Source organism: Saccostrea cucullata, unplaced genomic scaffold (assembly GCF_032062105.1).
Source record: "Saccostrea cucullata isolate Sc308-1 unplaced genomic scaffold, CSIRO_AGI_Scuc_v1 ctg1968, whole genome shotgun sequence".
Lineage (NCBI taxonomy): Eukaryota > Metazoa > Mollusca > Bivalvia > Ostreida > Ostreidae > Saccostrea > Saccostrea cuccullata.
Window position 1 is genome coordinate 50934 of NW_026921187.1, and position 21286 is coordinate 72219.

The 21286-nt window shown below is 36.2% G+C and overlaps 1 protein-coding gene across 1 annotated transcript in view; it reads left to right on the forward strand.

Annotated features, from left to right (window-relative positions):
- The window catches only part of LOC134259402 (E3 ubiquitin-protein ligase HERC2-like), a 47718-nt gene extending 33352 nt beyond the window's left edge, over positions 1-14366 (forward strand). Inside the window, 24 exon segments of the mRNA XM_062741986.1 lie at positions 162-369; positions 658-951; positions 1291-1441; positions 1822-1929; positions 2119-2409; positions 2772-2799; positions 4235-4349; positions 4727-4852; positions 5176-5646; positions 5856-6070; positions 6361-6538; positions 6800-6923; positions 7142-7271; positions 7669-7808; positions 8131-8226; positions 8404-8696; positions 9911-9994; positions 10314-10455; positions 10737-10931; positions 11187-11321; positions 11521-11683; positions 12157-12262; positions 13095-13307; positions 13757-14366. Coding sequence (XP_062597970.1) covers positions 162-369; positions 658-951; positions 1291-1441; positions 1822-1929; positions 2119-2409; positions 2772-2799; positions 4235-4349; positions 4727-4852; positions 5176-5646; positions 5856-6070; positions 6361-6538; positions 6800-6923; positions 7142-7271; positions 7669-7808; positions 8131-8226; positions 8404-8696; positions 9911-9994; positions 10314-10455; positions 10737-10931; positions 11187-11321; positions 11521-11683; positions 12157-12262; positions 13095-13307; positions 13757-14038 — 4288 coding nt within the window. The 3' untranslated portion in view covers positions 14039-14366.
- The last annotated feature ends 6920 nt before the right edge of the window (positions 14367-21286 follow it).

Here is a 21286-nt window from a genome sequence, read left to right on the forward strand (position 1 = left end):
TAAGTGTGTTTTACTGCAAATAGTGAAAGGGGGTGAGGAAGGGCCCAGGAGGGGGTTTGACTCCAAGATGTAAAATGTAATTCACTGAGGTAAAATAAGATACATGTATTATTTCTGTTAATAATGGTATTTATCCTCAAATGATTTTTCATGTTAAACAGAGATGCCATAGTAAAGTCCCTGGAGACAGATGGTCAGCCTGTGCCAGTTTCTCAGGAAATGAAGCCCCTGGGTATGACGGGGTCCCTGGCGGCCAGCACTGATGAGCTCCCTATGGACAGAGAAGAGGGACTACACCGGGAGGGGACAGAGGAGGTGCTGGACCACGCCGACATACAGCTGACAGTGGGGGAGACTGTCACAGAGGCTGTCAGTGGGGTAGGTTTTATATAGAATAAAGAAATACCATTTACTCACTGGTTTTACAATTCACATATAGAAGGAAAAAAATATCATTTAGACATAAACTGGTTCTAACATGCATGTTTGATATATGGATTCTTGTTTATCAGGGTCCTAACCTGAAACTCACTACAAGCAAGTAAAAACATGAACTATAAATTTGCTTGCGACTGAAATATTTCCGAAAAGATGTTGTGTTGGAAAGTTGTGAAACATTTATAAAAGTGGTAATAATTTTGTTTCATATTATTTTAGGTGCATTCAGAAATCTCATCATACACAAGCATGCAAAGTCTGGCAGCTTTAGTTCCCATGGAAACAAGTATCATAGCAGAGACCTTGACCTCTGCAGATGAGGTCATGAGTACCATGGAAGCCGGCCCAACAAACTTTCCATCAGGTCTGGACGACTTCACTGCCAGAATGTCTGTTAACGATGCCCGTAATTTGGTAGAACTTCTGAAGCTTGCTGTGGCGTCCAGAATGGGAGAAATGGCTAAAGAGGGTCTGTCAGACATCCTTACTCGACTGGCCAAGGCATATCCTCAGGTACATCTCCCATTCTGTTTAACTGAATAAGTTAATTATGTGATTTTATGTTACATTGGACAGGGTCATCAGCTGAGGATTGAATTAATTTCTTACAATTTTATTTCATTTAAAATCAAGCTTAAATTTTTTTTAAGTTTTGTGATGTTTGAAAAAAAAATTTTTTATGGCTTTGAGCTGTTTCATGCATATTAGATATCTTTGAGCACTTGAATACTGCAGACAAATGTTAAATAGTTGAGGCTTCATGCTTTTACAATCACTACCGCAGTTAAAACCTCTTTCCATTCTTTTGTAACGTGTAATCATATTAATTAAATTCATTGTTTTCATTTTAAGGTGGCTGAGATGTTGTTGGAGCTGTGTGTCACAGAGTTGGAGGATGTGGCGTCAGATCGGGTTTGTGGGAGGCTACCACAGCCGGTGGTACAGGAGTGTCCCCACCCCTACAGTGATGATACCTCCCTGAGTGGGACAGTCAAAATACCAGGTAAATAATAACTCACTTAGTGGGCAAAATACAGTAAAAATAAATACAAGGTAAATAATTGGCACAGCAGTCAAAAACACAGGTAAATATACCACTAAATAATGGCACAGACAAAATAGCAGGTAGTAAAGGTGGCACACAAAATACCAGGTAAATAATCACAGAATGGTGCAGTTAATAGCAGAAAAGGAAATAGTCACGGCAAACAGCTAGAAAAATTTTATATTAAAGCCACTAGAATAATCAAGTGTATATATGGATAGCACATTTATTTGTTGCTGATAGAGTTCATTGTACAGGTCATCATTTATCTAATTGTACATATACAGTCTATGTGATTAATAGTAAGACCACATTTTGATATCCCCTGTGTGTTGTAGGAGCTGATTCCCTGAGGGTGGAGTTTGATCGACGATGTTCTACAGAGAGGAGACATGATCCCTTGACAATCTCGGACAGTTCTGGTAGAACCCTGGCTGTTAAATCAGGTAATGACCTCTACTCTTTATGCTTAAAATTTTGTACAACCGTTACGGTAATTTTATCCTCCATTTACAAAATCATATACCCTCAAACCATTATTTTTTCCTCAAACCAGGAAAAATTCAGTTTTGTAGATTATTATAGGCAGATCTATGGGATTCTTAAAAATTTATAATTAACTAATAATTTTTTAGGACGAGAGTGGTCTGATTGGTCCCAGGAGCTTCGAATCGACGGAGATGAACTGCGATGGAAGTTTGTCAGTGACGGTTCCGTCAATGGCTGGGGCTGGTACTTCACCGTGTATCCCATCATGCCTGCTGCTGCTCCCATGGACATGCTCTCTGATAGAACGGTCCTGTCGCGTCCTTCCATTGACCTGGTCACTTGTCTTCTGGACTTTAAACTGGACATTAACCTGGCCAGGAATATCGTCACCAGACTGGCCGCAACCCTAGCTGCTAATGCTCAGCTCAGTTCACTAGGTTGGTCTCTGTGGTTGATATTTTTCTTCCACAGAAGTGTTAGTAAAGTTTAAGGATATTGATGGGAAAAAAATGTGTGAAGTTGATTGAAAAGGTACATTAATAGTGTGTAACTGAGAAAAAAAAATGTATCGTTCAAATGAGACTGTGTACTGAATCTGACTCCAAGTAGTAAAGAAAAGGTCAAGGTTACAGAAAAAAAAGAATGAAGAAATGGAGGAAGTCAATTTATGAGCTCTTACAGTATCTAAGTTCATTTTCAACATGCATTTATGCATATCTAAGTGAAGTAAATATGTCCTGACTCAGAGGTAATTTGCTTCTTACAGTCGTGGAATAATTAAGGTCTCTGTTTATTTCAGGGTCCAGCCAGAGAATGTGGGCTCTACAGAAACTCCATAATATATATTTAAATCAATAAACTGATGACCTCTGACACAACACGGTGCAAGATCATTTTCAATGTCAACAGGTTACTGGCCAGTCCCACCGTGGAGACGGATAGAGCCTGACCTGACATCTTGACCCTCCACATGGATGTTGTTCATGTTTCCAACACCCACTGGTGTATGGCAAAGTTTTATCAATAGACAAGCGTAAAGGGAATGAGAATAAAGGTGAGGAACTATGGTGAAATGGATTGCACAATGGATTAGAATTTTTCAATGTAGTATTATCAAAAATTAGTAATGATCAATCACAAGGCATATAATATACATGTATAGAATATTGTGTTCTAATGCAATCTTTAAAAAATGCGCAAAGGCTTTTAAGGAGCATTTGTATAAAATAGGACAAATGAATAACATATTTTTTAAAAGAAAACTTAAACTTGAATTATAGGAATTTAGTGTAAACATGTACCAGTATAATCTCATTATATCAATTTTGTAGATAATTTCAAGTATATCCTTAGAATTCTTGAAAATTTGCAATTGACTTTTTTTATGTTAAGGGCTACCTGAGGCCCTGCAGAGACGGAGATGAGCTGCGATGGAAGTTTGTCAGGATGGCTCTGTTATGGCTGGGGCTGGCACTTCACCGTGTATCCCATCATGCCTGCTGCTGCTCCCATGGACATGCTTTCTGATAGAACGGTCCTGTCACGTCCATCTATTGACCTGGTCACTTGTCTATTGGACTTCAAACTGGACATAAATCTGGCCAGGAATATTGTCACCAGACTGGCTGCTACTCTAGCTGCCAATGCTCAGCTCAGTTCGCTAGGTTGGTTTCTGGCTGTGAATAAATTTTCTCCCACAGCACTGCTAATGAAATTCAAGGTCAATGTTGAAAAAAAAGGATGTGATTTTAAAAGACAAAGTGCAAGTGGAAAAAATTTTTTTCATTGTGTCCTGAATTATTAAAGTAAAACAGGATATGGAGAGAAAAAATATATTAATCTCTCAAAGCATATCACCTAAAAATCAGTTCATTTTTCAACATACACAATGTGAACAGTAACTCTATAACGAAGTGACATATTGTATATCATATTAACCACAATTTTTGCTGGGCTTTTTTAGCAAAGGTTCTAGTGGCCTTAGCCTTGACCTTGAACTGGACAAAGCTGTAAACTGCAAAAGTGAAGCACACAAGTGGGCGTTTTCCGCCGCTACTGCATGGCAGCAATGTCACCACAGGGATTGTATACAGTTAACTTGTTATATCTGTATAAGGAATTCATTAAATTTCTATGGATATTTCATGTGATGAATTTGATAGCAGGATACAAACAAGTTTTATTCATAAATTTGTGTGAAATTTTCTTACAGAACAGGAATAACAATTACTACTTTATTACAAGCCAGAGAATGTGGACTTTGAAACTCCGGAAACTGATGGTCTGACACCTGGTCATCGTCAATGTCAACACGTTACTGGCCAGTCCCACTGTGGAGACAGCGGAGCCTGACCTGACATCTCGATCCTCCACAGCAGTAAGTACAGTCAAACCTGTCTAATCTAACATGTGTACACATGTACTGACTACCAAGGGACAAAGATTGCATCAGAATTTACAAGATGTCAAATGGCAGTGTGAAAAAACAGGAGAACAGTAAACTATAATTGAAAAAAATGGTGGAAATTTATTGAAATGAATTGCACAGGGAATAGATTAGGTAGTTTTCAAATAAATATAGTATTACATTCATTCTCTCAGATAAATATATCTCCAAGGAAAATCCTGTCCCCATCTTATTGAAAAAGCTTTTAAAGATTAAAGGAACATGGAATGAATCATAATGTTGAAAAAAAGTAGCATTGAATAGACTAGGAAACCTTAATTTGCTAACAATATACTGTGTTTGTACAGCTGCTGAGCAGTTCCTCAGTGACCTCCCTTGTTAAGGGTCTGCCCGAGGCCCTACAGAGACAGTATGACTATGAGGATCCTATAGTCAGGAGCGGAAAACACCTGATGCACAGCCCATTCTTCAAGGTACAGTGTATACTAGTGGGCAGTTATGTTAGAAGGGAAAACAAAGTCTCAGGATTTATCTGGAGATTTCTTTGCATGAAACCTAGATATTTAAGATGGAAACATTTTGCAAAGATTTTTTACCTTTAAAAGACAAAGGGAAGGAATTTTTGTCATTTAAAATGAATTATTAAAGTACAGGGTATGTTGAATAGTAATATATTATCTCTCAAAGCATATCACCTAAAAATCAGTTAATTTTCTACAAAGAGAAAGTGAAACCAGCCTCTCTCAGTAACATATTGAGTATGTCATATTAACCACAATTTGCTGGATTTTTTCAGGTTCTAGTGGCCTTGGCCTGTGACCTTGAACTGGACAAACTGAACTGCTGCAGTGAAGCACACAAGTGGGCATGGTTCCGTCGCTACTGCATGGCGGCTCGCGTTGCCACGGGAATCGTCCAAAGGACCGCCCTGCCAGTCTCTTTCCTGGAGGAAGTCCGAAAAAAGATTCTGGACATTTCATGTGACGAGGAAGAGGATACAAACGCTCATGAAAATCATGAAATTTTCAAACAAGAACAAGATGAACAATTACTATTGTGGTTAAACAGGAAACCGGAGGAATGGACTTTGTCCTGGGGAGGTAGTGGTCAAATCTGGGGGTGGGGCCACAATCACAGGGGGCAGCTCGGGGGAGTGGACGGTGCCAAGGTCAAGCAGCCGGTCAGCTGTGAGGGTCTAGCCGTCACCAGGCCAATTCAACTGGTAGGAGGGGAGCAGACCCTGTTTGCAGTGACAGCTGAAGGAAAGGTCAGAATGCTTTGAATTTTAAAAAAAAAAGCCTTCTTGTTCCTCATTAAATGCATTAAAAATCTGAATAACAGGTCTAATTTGTCAGTGACTCTCAAGAAAAAATTTAAATTATTAAAATTGATAGTGAATTTACTCAAGATGGATAAAGCACAATATTTACAGCATTGATAATCAGAAGACTTAGATTTCTGTCTTTTTTCCTGTAGGTGTTTGCTACAGGATATGGGGCTGGTGGAAGGCTTGGAGTTGGGGGGACAGAGTCTGTTTCCCACCCCACACAACTGGAGTCCATTCAGCATGTGTTTATTAAGAAGCTGGCCGTGAACTCGGGAGGGAAGCACTGCCTGGCCCTGTCTGCTGACGGGGAGGTGTACTCCTGGGGAGAGGGAGAGGACGGGAAACTAGGTCACGGTAACAGGAGGTAAGTAGGTCAAAGATATTAATCTGTTTAAATCAAGTTATATTCTAATAAAAATATTTTAAGAACAATTTTTCACTTGAAAATTTCATTTTAAAATGAATGATTCCATAAAATGTACATACTGGATAGGGTGCCCATTGATAAACTACACTGTATTTATGCATCTTATTAATTTGACTCCACATCAAGATATATCATAATGAAAGGTTTTATCTCATTTAGAATTTAGACTCACATCCACTTAGTATTTGTTTCTTAATAGTGCAAGTATCTTTCTCTCTATTTTATAGTCCCTGTGACAGACCTCGAGTGATCGATTCCCTGAGAGGGAAGGAGGTGGTGGATATAGCAGCTGGAGGGGCACACAGTGCCTGTATCACAGCTAACGGGGAACTGTACACCTGGGGCAAGGGACGATACGGTCGCCTGGGGCACGGGGACAGTGAAGATCAGCCCCGCCCAAAACTGGTAGGTTGGCATGGAAACTTGACATGCTTTTATTCTGAAAGATACATTTAGTTGTGATTGGCTAGGTGTATGAACTAAAGAAAGCAACATTTCTCTATGATATTCAAAGAAAGACATTTTTTAAAATTTTGTTAAATTTCAATGTTCACTAGTTTTGCAAATCTTTTATCTTAAACATTTAGGTATAAGGCTTAGTGTTGTATTTAATGATTTGATAATGTATTTGGAAATCAATGATGTCATATTCTATTTTTATCTTAGGTGGAGGCCCTGAAATCCTACCGTGTAATTGACGTGGCGTGTGGTAGTGGGGACGCCCAGACTCTGTGTATCACTGACGATGACAATGTCTGGTCTTGGGGAGATGGGGATTATGGGAAATTGGGTATGTCCTTGTTTCTCCTATTGTATATTTCTCATCACTCTTGATCCATACACTGTATTGTACATGTTTGTGCATCAGATATTCTTGTAGTTAAACATTTTGAAAGTCTGTATTTGTTCAAATTGCCTTTTCTTTTTCTGAATCCAACTGCAATTCAGTAATCCATTAGGAGAAAACTTCAGTGTCTTAAAAACAGCTGATTTGTGTGTTTTAAATAGGTCGTGGAGGAAGTGATGGCTGTAAAGTGCCAATGAAAATTGAGACACTGATGGGTCAGGGGGTCATGAAGGTGGAGTGTGGATCTCAGTTCTCTGTGGCGCTCACTAAAAGTGGAGCTGTCTTCACGTGGTAAGGAAAATTATTTTACAGTGAATAAAAATTGCATTGGTTTAAAATATCAATGCATTTAGAGAGCCATATAAATACTGTAAATCAACTAGAATTGTTCCTGTAATCTTTTATTAGCCTTTCGGTATTTTGAAATCAATTCTTGAAAATTAATTTTTGCAACGTAAGAAACACTGTCTCTAAGTACACAGTGGTTTGCGGCTAAAATATTTGCTTTCAATGAGAGATGTGTTTTGAATATTTATCATCAGCTGTCCTACAAATCCTTGATTAAGTACATGTAAAGTAATGACAAGATTTTTATAATTTGAAGTTTCTCCCTTTCTATCAATTTTTGGCTCCATGTGTAAGTTTTCTTTAATGAAATGTGTTTTGAATGACTTGTCCTCCTTTATAGGGGTAAGGGAGACTACCATCGTTTGGGTCACGGATCTGATGACCATGTTAGGCGCCCCCGCCGAGTGTCAGCTCTCCAGTCTAAGAAGGTCATCGACGTGGCCTGTGGTTCCCTACACTGTGTGGCCTGCACTGATACTGGTAACTAGTATAAAGATATTGTAATTGTAAATTTATTGTATTTATCCCATCTCAATTATCCCTTGTTTATAGCAGACCTGTTTGAAAGATATGAAATGTTACAAAAAATTTTAAAAAAATTTGAATCCTGTAAAAACTTTAATATTGTAGCATTGAGAAGTACATAAATTTTAGCAATTTTAATTGTTTCACATGGTCAAGTATTTAGAAAAATAAATGGAGTTTCTGTTAAAATTTATTTCACATACCCAATTGAGATTTAAAAACAGAATTTAAATAATTGTTGATATCACAAATGTACTGACACTCTACATGTGTATAGGTGAAGTGTATTCTTGGGGAGATAATGATGAAGGACAGTTAGGAGATGGAACCACCAATGCCATCCAAAGACCCCGCCAGGTGGTGTCACTGCTTGGTATGTACAACTTTCTTCTTCAACAATTTTTTTACAGCTTGTAGCCAGCAACACTGTTGCACAGAATTTGTATTGTACATTATCAGTTGTATTTATTGGGTATTGAATTACTGGCAAAGTTTGATTTTTTGTGAAATTCTCCGATTCTAAGTGTTTATTTGAAAAATGTACATGTAGGTAAGAAGATCAATCGTGTGGCCTGCGGCTCTGCCCACAGCTTAGCCTGGTCCACCAACAAAGCGGTCAGCGCCGGTAAACTGCCCACCGCCATCCCCATGGAGTACAACCACCTACAGACCATTCCCATCACCGCCCTGAGGAACCGCCTGATGCTGCTCCACCACTTCTCTGACCTCTTCTGTCCCTCCATTCCCATGTTTGACCTTCAGAACAGAAGTCAAGGAGAGGTCAGGAATGACATCATCACAGGACTGGACAATCTGAGGGGGGTCATTGTGTCCTCAGTCAAGGTATTTATTGTAAACGCCAAGACATCAAGGAAGTCGCCAAAACATCAAATTTTACTTTCTTATAACCAAGATCCTCTATTATATAAATAAAGAAGGAAGATGTGTTACCTCAATAATTATATCTGATGACTTTTTATGGGATTCATAGAATTAACTTTTTATCAGAGATTACCTTCTAAATGAGTTCTTTATAACTTTTTGTTGCTATTTACCTTAGTCACTGGAAATAAGATAATGAGAATAATTTTTTATTATAAATAACACCTTGGTATGATTTTTTTTTTATATGTGTATAAAAGGGACTGCATGCAGCTAGCTTCTTCAAAAAATTGCATTGGTACATTGAATAAATGATAGGATGGTGATAAATTTGACTCATTTTGAATTTATAGGAAGCTGCCTTCAGAAAAGTAGTACAAGCCATTTTTAATACTAAAAATCTTTTTCTATGGTGAGAGACAAACACTGTGTGGCCTGCATGGACCAGTATTGTATTTATCTTTCAAACATTGTTTAACAGACCTACAGGTATGTGTGTTGGGGGGTACACATATTTCACATAAGATATATCACAAAGGGAGGGTCACCATATTGTAGGTAAAGGTAAGCGGGAATAAGAAAAGGGAAAGATGCTATAGTAGAAAATTGACATTTAATGTAAAATATGTAAGGGGAATGTTCCGTAAGAAGAGAGAGGAACACTTGATCCATGCACAGATTCTTCAGTGTTATTATTTTATCACTATGCACCAATATCTAATGACCATAAAGATATGGTTACTGTTTGGTCGAATTTTCAATTTCACCCCTTTCCGTTATCATATACATGCATGTATACCAGTAGTTTAAGATAATATACATGTGCTTTGTGACTTTTTATATATACCTATTTCTCCTTTGATTTAGGTGAAGAGAAGAAAAGAACATGTCAAGTAGTAAGGGAATTATGCTGGCTTAATAAATAGATGGCACTTATAAAGTTATATATAAATATAAGAAGGACAGATGGCCAGTATACTGATCATTTTAGCGGATTCTGATGTTACCACACAGAGTCTAAAAGTTCTTTATAAGTTTGCTAGGTCAGTACAGGCTACAATCCATGAAAAATGAATAACACCCTTCGATTTTTTTATGTGTAAGGGAATGCTTGCTTTCTCTACAAGGAGTAAATGATAGGATGGTGATAAATTTGTCGTATTTTGAATTAATAGGAAGCTGCCTTCAGAAAAGTTGTACAGGCAACTATGGTGAGAGACAAACAGCATGGACCAGTGGTGGAACTTAACAGACTACAGGTATGGGGGTGTACACATATTATAAGCTGGGGAGGGTCCATATTGTAGGTAAAGGTAATAAGGAAAGATGCTATAGTAGAAAATTGACATTTTTAATTAAGGGGAAACATAAGAAGAGAAAGGAACACTTGATCCATGCACAGATTCTTCAATGCAATTTTTGTTATTAATATGCATCAATATCCAATGACCATAAAGAATGGTTACTGTTTGGTCAAATTTACAATTTCACCCCTTTCCGTCATCATATACATGTATACCAGAAGTTTAAGATGATATACGCATGCTGTGGATGATAGTACCTTTTCTTTGACTCCAGGTGAAGAGAGCCCGTAGTAAGGGAGGTTACGCTGGACCGGATGGCACTAAGTCTGTGTTTGGACAGATGGCCAGTAAACTGTCATCATTCGGAGCAGACAGTCTGATGTTACCACACAGAGTCTGGAAGGTCAAGTTTGTAGGTCAGTATCAGTTTCTCCATAAAGAATGAAATTTATATATCCCAAATACCATGGATTATCAAAGTATTTTGAATCCTTAGAATCTGTTCCTGGTTATTATTTAAGTTTTTTGTAAATGAAATCAATATACATGTATAAACTGAACAGATTAGTCTTGCCTTGATAAAGAATGGAAGATATTTTTATTATTTAATAACATATTGTAAATAATTATTTAAACTGAGCTTTATCTGTATAATTTCAATGATGCACAGAGACTAATTTTGAACTCTGACCTTTAGGAGAGAGTGTGGATGACTGTGGAGGGGGTTACAGTGAGTCCGTGGCCGAGATGTGTGACGAGTTACAGAATGGCTCCCTCCCCCTCCTCATTGTCACCCCCAATGGACGGGGAGAGTCCGGGGCTAACAGAGACTGCTTTATCTTCAACCCCATGGCCAAATCTCCAGTGCATGTCAACATGTTCAAATTCTTAGGTATGAGTTATTTTCATTAATTGTTTTCAGGCCAATTATTTTTACATTAAGATTGTTCATAAAACATTCGAGCTCTACAAGAAAGAAGCTGATAAATTACCTTAATATGAAACCACATTCAAATTAAAGGACATGTAGATATTATTTAAAAATATAATCTATAGTTGAAATATTACAAAGAGAGTAAAAAAGATGTTTCTGTATTCATTAACATTCAGGTAAGCTCTTTATCAGTGTTTCGCCTGTATTTTTTAGGTGTGTTATTTGGCATAGCCATTAGAAGTGGGAGTCCCCTGAGTCTGAACATTGCGGAGCCTGTGTGGAAACAGGTGGCTGGGATGCCCCTCAGTATATCTGACCTGGCAGAGATTGACAAAGACTGTGTCCCAGGTATTGTAACAGTTAAAAAATGTTCAACTACATGTACTGTGAGTTTTTGAATAAATCAATATTTCAAAGTATGAATTTAAAGAAATCTGAAAAAAGGTTGTGATATTGCTTTTTGTAGTAAGAAGTTTATTGTGTATCAGTAAGTGATGGGTGAAAAAAGTTAGTATGCTTGAATAGTATTGTTAATTTGGCTTTTTAGGTCTGATATGCATAAAAGATCTGACCGATGAGAAACTGCAGGCAGTAGAGATGCCCTTCAGTATCCCCAGCTCTTCTGGTCAGGAGGTACAATTGTCAGCCAAATACAGCAAGATAACTCCTGCAAATAAAGTGGAGTACATCAAACAGGCCATTAATTACAGGTAAGAAAAGTGTGACCCAGAAATGTTTATTAAAAGTATTCAGAGTTTAAATCTGCATTGATATTGTGCTTTGTTAAATTAAGAAAAATATAAAGAGATTTCTTGGAAGGGTGATATCCCTTTGTGAAGGATATGAAGGAGACATAATTACTGTATACAGGGTTATTTTCGCCCTGTTTTATTTTTGCCCTTTCACACTTGCAGCCAATTTTACTCCATTTTAAATTTGCCCAGTCACCGTTTTGTTTAAGAAAATATATTGTATATTTTGAATTTGAGTGCCCCTGTTTAAATTCGCCCAAACGATGTGTGTGAAAGGGGCGAACTCAAAAGTGTGTGGAAATATTTATGATACAGTTATATTATTGGTAAAAGTGCCCAACAGAGTGTGTGTATTTTTGAGTCACTAGTATTAACATAATTTTACAAAGGAATAAGTTGCTTATAACCAATGAATAATAATCTTTTTACAGATTGCATGAATTTGATGACCAGGTCAGGTGGGTCAGAGAGGGCATGTCAAAGGTCATCCCTGTACCTCTCCTGTCACTGTTCACTGGACTGGAACTGGAAACCATGGTAACTGAAATTCTTAATCACATTCATTCTAATTCTTTTATTTAGAACAAAATTTTGCTTGCTGACAATAAGATTGCATTGATTTTATGAGTGACAAATTTTGTCAAGATGCAAGAAAAAGAGTTTTAAGAAAGTAAATTTTTATGGACTGTAAAATTACTTGTTTTTATGATTAAATTGGATTTTATTTTTTATTTTGAAGAATTATTGAGTCACTAGACAAACATAATATAATTGTTTAAAATCCCATTTTGAGGAAGGACAGGTTACAAAGGAATATGTTACTAAGAGAAAAACAACAAAAATACCCCAATTTCAAAAACTGATTTGACAATAATCTTTTTAGGTTTCCCTATTGCATGAATTTGACTTACTGAAGGTCAGGTGGGTCAGAGAGGGCATGTCAAAGGTCATCCCTGTACCTCTCCTGTCACTGTTCACTGGGCTGGAACTGGAAACCATGGTAACTGAAATCCTTAATTGCATTCATTCAAATTCATTCAGAACATAATTTTGCTTACTGTCAATAAAAATTCATTGATTTCATGAGTGACAAAATTTGTCAAGATGCAAGAAAAGTTCATTTTTATGGACTGTAAAATCACTTATTTTTGTGGGGTAAAGTGGAATGTGGTAGACAAACAAAATACAATTGAAATCCTTAATCACATTCATTGAGTTTATTCTGAACATTATATAATTGTTTAAAATCCCGTTTTGAGGAGGATATGAAATCATGAATCTATTTACATGTACCAAAAGAAAAACAACAAAAATACCCCAATTCTCAAAACTGATTTCACAGTATTTTACTGAGGTTTCCCTATTGTAGGTGTGTGGTAGTCCAGACATACCTCTGTACTTACTGAAGTCAGTGGCTACCTATAAAGGTGTGGACGCTAACGCCCCCCTGGTGACCTGGTTCTGGGAGGTGATGGAGGAGCTCTCTAACAATGAGCGGTCCCTGTTCCTGAGGTTCGTGTGGGGCAGGACCCGCCTCCCCAGGTCCATAGCAGACTTCAGGGGGAGAGACTTTGTCCTGCAGGTCAGTTTTGATAAAGATTAGATTATTCCCAAAGACTGGATTATGGGACTGATAAATCTTTAACTGCACAATATTGCATTCATATTTTATATACAGTTGGACTTTGATAAATCATATAATGATGTCATGGATATCTTGAAGTCAGTTAGAAGTCCTAAATTATGTATTAAATGCAATTTAATGTCAAAATCTAGAATTCTCTAAAATGTTTTTTAATAAGTATCTTCTTCATCCAATTAACTTCAAGCTAATGCTTGACTATATATTTTTCAAGAACTAATTCAAGAAGAATCCTTTTGTGTTTTCTTTTATTAATTGATTTCTAAGTCTTCATTGTACATGTGCAAGTACAGTGTTAATAAAATGTGGAAAATGAATGCTAGTTAAAGTGAATTTAACCAATGAGGGTTATGCAATTTAATGATAATTGGCTTTTTATTTTCCCACAGGTATTAGATAAATATAACCCACCGGATCACTTCCTGCCAGAAAGCTACACCTGTTTCTTCCTGCTCAAGATGCCGCGTTATTCCTGTAAACCCGTGTTACTGGAAAAGCTCAAATACGCCATACACTTCTGTCGCTCCATAGACACGGACGACTATGCTCGAGTGGCTCTCACGGGAGAAATCCTCGTGGACGATACTCCTGAGGCCAGCGATGACTCAGAGGATATTTATAGTATGGAGTCGGATGGAGAAATTGTGGATTCTGACTCCAGTCTGGTCTGAACTTCCGTGATGCTTTCTAGTCTATTTATAGAACGGTCTTGCAGTGTTTTTATTAACCTTGTTATATAAATAAAGATAGTTGGACGTTATGTTTACAGTTGCCTGAAAAGAATTAATAAGAATAAAATATGGACAAGATTTTTGTTACAAAGGACAACAGCTAATAATCTGTTAGGCATATGAATTTATTGACAAATGGAAATACATGTATGCCTGTTTTAAGTTATTTTTCAAAGCCGTAGCCAAATTGTATTGATTTTTTAAAAATTAATTTCCATTGCTTTATTTTTAACAGCGTGATATGAGTGGTAGCTAGTATTTTTACTTTCATTTATGTATATTTATTAGTACTGATCACAAGTTTTTGTTCTCCTTTACTTTTTTTGAAGATAAAAACCCAATATTGTTATTGCAATGACAATTACATTGTAGTATAAATAGAGTGTCCCAGTGTTGGTATTTAATTACCGGTAGGAATTTTTTTTTAAATGAACAAGTCATATTTCTGTAAAATAATATTGTTCATGAAGCATTCAACTTTTGTATAAATATTTATATTGTTAATTTTACCACATAATAGATAAACCAAAGTCTAATCAAATAAAAAGTCCTAGTTAGTATATTTATTGATGGTAGAGCATCAATCTTCATTTATTCCTCAAAGTAGTCACTTTTTAGAAAAAAGAAACTTGCATGAACACCATTTAAAATGTGGTGAAAAACATTTTTTTGCAGTGATATGTTGCTAGTTTTTTGTTTTCAGTATTGTAGTGTAGTAGTTTATAAATCAGTCTTAATTCTGTGTTTGGAATTGTTTTATTGCATTAATATTTGATGCTATGTATATATACTGATATTTTACAAGGCGATTGACTGGTTAATGTATATTGCCGTCTCTGTAAGAGACAATATAATTTTAGCAATTTTCATTGCTTCAGAAAACTAATTACTGATACATGTATCTATTACTAGAAACACAAGTTGATTATTCAATAATTTTTACTAGCTGTAATTTCATTTAGTTATTACAATTCTTTGAATGAATAAATTTCAGTACAACTTTATTGCAGTGATAAAAATTTCAAATTGTGCTCAAAACAGAATTGTTTCTTCTTTGGGTGATATTGCTTATATATGTCTGAATGGAGAATTTGAGAAAGGTAGTTAAGTATTGGCTTAAATGCTTTTTAATTCTTAAAATTGACACCTATACCATTACTTTCATACAAAATGAGAGTTTTAAAACTTTGAAAGACGACAAATAAAATTTATGTCATGTAAGTTAATCTTGAGCAGATTGTTTGCATTTAGAAACCATGATAGAAAACTCTTTCCAATCACAGTACATGGTACAGCAGTACATTATTTAGCACCTAGTGAAATGTAATGTGAAAAGTTGTGATGAAGTTTGTCAAAACTCTATAAATTATTTATGCTGTGTGTTTGAGTTTTGTTATGAATCATGTATTTGTTTTTAATTAAAAGTTGTTATTAAATGTACAAGAGTCCTTATGCTTTGATTTTTTTCAAATAAAAAATGTAAAAACAAAACTCTCTGTGTTTATTTTTATTTCCCAGTTACCCGTAATCAAAGATGTGGGAGCTTAATGTTTTTGCTCTAGAACAACTGTCTGTCTTTAAATCTTACACCTATCCTATAACTTTACACTCTTTGGCACTATGGATTTCATATTTCACATATGTATTCCTTGTGACATAACTTTTCACCTTGACCTCTGGGTTTGACACACTTTTCCCAACATTTTATCAAACTTTCACCTTGGCCATATGTTTTGAATGGTTGATATTAAGCCTATCATATAAGATAAGTGTAATCCTTGTGAAAAGACCTTTCCTTGTTGAGATTGGACAATTTAGTCCCTTTGACTTTGAAATTGGAGTTGTACCACCTTTGAAAAACTCTAACCTTGGCTATACCTTTTAAATGTTGATTTCTATGGCTTTCATATCTTAAGGTGCATTCCTTGTGACAAGGTCTTTGGCCCTTTGACCTTGAAGTTAAACTTGCATTTGAAAACTTTTTAACCTTTGTCATGAGCTGCCATGCGAGTAAATTAGTTTCACATTTACACATCTTGTTTATTCAGTTGTACATGTATAAACATGTAATACATTGAAATTTACCTGTATATTAAAATCCTAGAATCTTTGATACTGTCAGTATGAAACAGTTTTAATCAAATCAATTGTCAAGTTTAGTCTTTCTTGTTTTACAGAGACAAAATGCTCAAAAAAAGAGAGATGTGTTTGTGAAACACTGATGCTATGGATAGTAGTTGATGACAAAGGCTTAAGTTTATCAAATGCAAGTCAAACTTGCAAGGTCAAAGGATAAAAAATATTGTTAACCAAAGAAAGGACTTGTCTCAATAAATATACTAGTGAAACATAGGTAATCAGAGATTACAGAGCTCACCTAAACGAATGTTGTCTTTAAGTAAGGCAAAGCCACACAATTACCCAACAAACAGTGTACAATGTACATGTACATCCAAAAAGTTTTGATCTGATACTTTTGAATAGACCTGTATAAAAACTTCAAACTAGTTCTTCAATCTTCATCACGAAAATGTAATTAAAATTCAGCATTTGAAGCAAGTTTGAGAGTTTTCATCACTTGATGCATCATTCGTGCAAGTCTGGTTTATATAAGCCTTATAGTTTCCTGGTAATAGACCTGCACCCATAACTTTTACCTGCTCCATTATCTTGAAAAATTATGTCAAAATCAGCATCCGCAGCAAATCCATTAGTGAGCATCCTAAGATGTATCATCCATACAGGTTTGCACAACATAGAGCTCAAAGTTACTTGGAAATGAAACCTGCATAAAAATTTAACCTCTTCACTCATCCAGATAAAAATGTAGGTCAGATTCAGCATCCGAAGCCAGCCTGGTAGAATGCATCCTTAGATGTATCATCCATGCAAGTTTGGTCATTAAAGAGCTCATAGTTACTTGGAAATGAATCCTGCACCAAAAACTTTAACCTGTTCACGCATGCAGAAAATGTAGGTCAGATTCAGCATCCGAATCAAGTATGGTAATATGCATACTTAGATGTACCATCCATGCAAGTTTGGTCATTATAGGTTTAATAATACATGTATCTTGGAAATGAAACCTGCACCAAAAACTTTAACCTGTTCACTCATGCGGAAAATGTAGGTCAGATTCAGCATCCGAAGCAAGTCTGGTAGTATGCATCCTTAGATGTATCATCCATGCAAGTTTAGTCATTATAGGGCTCATAGTTCCTTGGAAATAAGGCCTGCACCAAAAACTTTTAACCTGTTCACTCATGCGGAAAATATAGGTCAGATTCAGCATCCGAAGCAAGTCTGGTAGTATGCATCCTTAGATGCATCATCCATGCAAGTTTGGTCAACATAGGGCTTATAGTTACTCGGAAATGAGACCTACACCAAAAACTGCACCAAAAATGTTAACCTGCTCCAAAAACATTAACCTGGTCATTCCTTCCCTCAAATTGCAGCATCTGTAGCTTTGACTGGTACAGTGAAACACACTAGAAACATCTTCCATGCATATCTAATCAATATAGGACATAGAAGTTCTGTAAAAGAAAATTGCTCCAAAAAAACTTAACCTTAACCTGGGACGCCGACGTGAGGGTATTACATAAGCTCCCCCAACTTCGTTGAGGTGAGCTAAAAATGAAAGCCCAAACACCAACCATTAAAAGTGATGACAAAATTTCATTTTTGTTAAAAGTAGGTTGAACTCAAAGGTCAAGGTTAAAAGATTAATTAATGGTACTCGTGGGGGCCTTGTCTTAAGAAATACACGTGTGAAATATAAGCCCTAGCACCAACTGTTCATAAGTTATGACCAAGGTAGGTACATATTTTTTTTTTTCAAAATAAGGTCAAACTCCAAGGTCAGAGTCAGGAGGTCAAAATTGTTTGTATCTCAACAAAGGTCTTGTCACAAGAATTTGGAAGGTCCAATTTTAACTATTCAAAATTAAAACATTTTTGTTATGTAATCCTTTGTGTTTTTAGTACATTATATGGCATAATAGATTTGGATATTTAAAACCTGTACATTAAGTCACCTGTAACCGTACATTAAGTTGACAAAACTCTCAATTCTTAACTTAATCGACAACATTTTGTCAACTTAATGTACAATTAAAGGTAACTTAATGTACAGGTTTTAAATGTTGAAAACAATACATAATTAAAATAGGCGATTAAATTTTTAATTTAACGCACAATCATGCAAAAATATAAAACAATTGTATATGAAATGTTCAACAGTATATCATCATTGGAAATGACAAATCCAATGCAAAAAAGACACATGTGTAAATCCTGATGCATAATAACTCTAGAACATCCACATCCAGAACAATGCAAAAAAGACACATGTGTAAATCCTGATGCATAATAACTCTAGAACATCCACATCCAGAACTTTTATTAAAAAACAAACGGTTCATCCTCTTCACAAAATTTGTAAATGAATGCTGGACGTGGTAGATCCATTCCATGAATGTTTAGAATATATCCAACAGCAATTTAAATTTAAAAGAAAAAGGCTTATTTCCCGATGAAATGATAATCTCACTAGATGCACTAGAGGTGGAATCATTTTTGGGACAGAGATCACAAATTTTATCTTTTCATACACTTGCCATCATCTGAATCCCTCATATTTCCATGAATTATTCCATTTACTCTCTGCTGCTATTTATTGTTGGTTCAGTTGTGGGATCAAACTGTAATAGATTTGTGGCCCGTTTTTTCTGTTATAAACTGTTTCCTCAAACTTCATACAAGGGGGTCGCCGTTGTTGTTCTCAAAGAATGTTTCGTATCACAGTGTCCCTTAAATCCCGATTGTTAAAAAAGATTTGCGATAGCTTTCGTCAAAACTTGAACACCAACTTCAGAATCTGAAAACCTACAAGCATCTGCTTATGTCTACCTACTGTAGAGTATTTACCACACTTTGGCCCGTATTTTGGAGAAACATGTATTACTTTCTCCTTCCGATGAGGGCATCACTCCTTCCGATGAGGACATCTTCACTCATGAAGCTTTACATGGGAAGTAGTCAGAAATCAAGTGAGCTATCATATAAATCTAAAACAATACAGCTATTGTTTTCACCTCCACTCTCTGGACAATCAAGTGTGTTACGTAGTCATAGCAGAGGCGTAGTCACAACCTTAAAAGTGAGGGGGCTCAAGTCCAGAAATTCTTTGACAAGCCAAAAAAAAAAAAGTTACCTTAAAAGTGAGGGGGCTCAAGTCCAGAAATTCTTTGACAAGCAAAAAAAAAAAAAAAAAAAAAAAAAAAAAAAAAAAAAAAAAAACCAAACCGAAAAAGTGACAGTTTCCCAAACTCGAAAATCCTATTTCGTGGGGGGGGGGGGGGGGGGGGGGGGGGGGGGGAGGTGGCCAACTTTTTTTTCAAAGGCAAGTTACTTTCAATTTCAATTTTTTAACCCGCATTATACAACTATATAATGCCAAGAGCAATGCTTAGGCTTACTCATTTGTTGAACATAAAAAATGCCATATTATTTCAAAATAGCTGTGATTTTGTTCTTCATTAAAAAGTGGGGGGGCACAGACATACTCTTGCCCCCCCAGATCTGAAAGTGGGGGGGCTAGTGCCCCCGCTGCCCCCCCTGTGACTACGCCTATGCATAGGAAATACATAACCATCACCTGGGACAGTTTATTAAGTTAACAATAGAGAAAATGTTTTAAGTAGGATAAAGTCCTCAAACTGTCCATTCTGTGAGAGAAAAAACTATTCTCGGCCCTTCGGGCCTCGAACAGTTCTTTCTCTCACAGAATGGACAGTTTTCGGACTTTCTCCTTTACGTAAAGGGCATGTTTAAAAATTAATACATTTTAGCGAAAATGGGACAATCTCCAAGATTTGAGAATTCTCTCAAGAAAGCTAGGTCCTGTCACAAAGAATGCATATGTGAAATATGAAAACCATATAGCTCCATCAAACCAAACGGGTAATATTCAAGTTTTTGTGGACAAACAGACAGATGGACGTACAGGGAAAAGGCGACATTCCCCTGAATCTTCGTTTACAGGGCTAAAAAATTGCATTTACTCATTTCCGTTGAACACGTAGATAGCAATTTAAGAATTTTCGGTTGGGGGAAGGGGGAGAGGCACTAAACCTATAAAAATTCCACGACAAGTAAGAAAAAAATCCTTGATGGGGGTGAATCTATTAGGATTTTTTTCTATCCTATACTATTATATCGGCTAAATTATTGGAGACACTCTCCTCTCCAAGGTTCCTATGCATGCCCATGTGATACAATTTTCGTTCTTTTTAGTTTTAATTTCTGAGATTGGCTTACAATGTATATTGTTTGACTATATATATATATACCTCTTTCAAGTAACATTGTAATACAGCTGCAGCACAGTGACGTAGCATCGTTTTTGAACGGGGGGGGTGGGGGGGGCTAGAGAAAAAAAAATTACTTACCTGAAAAAGTTGACAAGCAAAAGAAAAATCCTATTTCGTGAAAAAGTTGACAAGCAAAAAAAAAATCCTATTTCGTGTGTGTGTACTGTGGAAAAAAAAGCGGGAGCAACCAACCTTTCAATGTACATTTTCAATGGTAAAAGTTATGTTTGCAAAAAAGTGCCTGTAGCTTAACAGAATAAAATAATGTGTGCCGACAAAAAAAAAAAATAATCCGGGAAAATTTCGGCTATATCGTAAACATTCCCGCCAAAATGTCATTCATATAACATCCGGTGCTGCAAAAAAACCCCGCTAAATTTAACTCCAGCCTCTTGGTAAACAAGCCCCACTGTAAGTTAAAAAGCCCAGAAAAAATCTTGTTGAAAGTTGCAGTATTTTAAATGAATAACCTTTTTCTTACATTTTCTATAAGCACCAAATTAGATGAGATCAAGGAGGATCGTTTTAAAGCTGGCGCATCAGTTCATCATCAAATCATTGCTGGTCAGACTGCATGTTCATAACTTCATTGCATAACCTGATAACGTCATTGGATTTACTTTTTTTAAGACGGGAAATTTCAACAGTGTCTTTTTTCAAGAATAATAAAATAATAATAATAATAATAATAATTTCATTTTAATTGCAGGTGCCAGACAGGATAAAAACAACAGTACTGTATAGTAGAGTTTCAAAGATGCAATAGTTGTGCACAGAGGCAAGCTTAATCAAAAAGGAAAAACAACACACA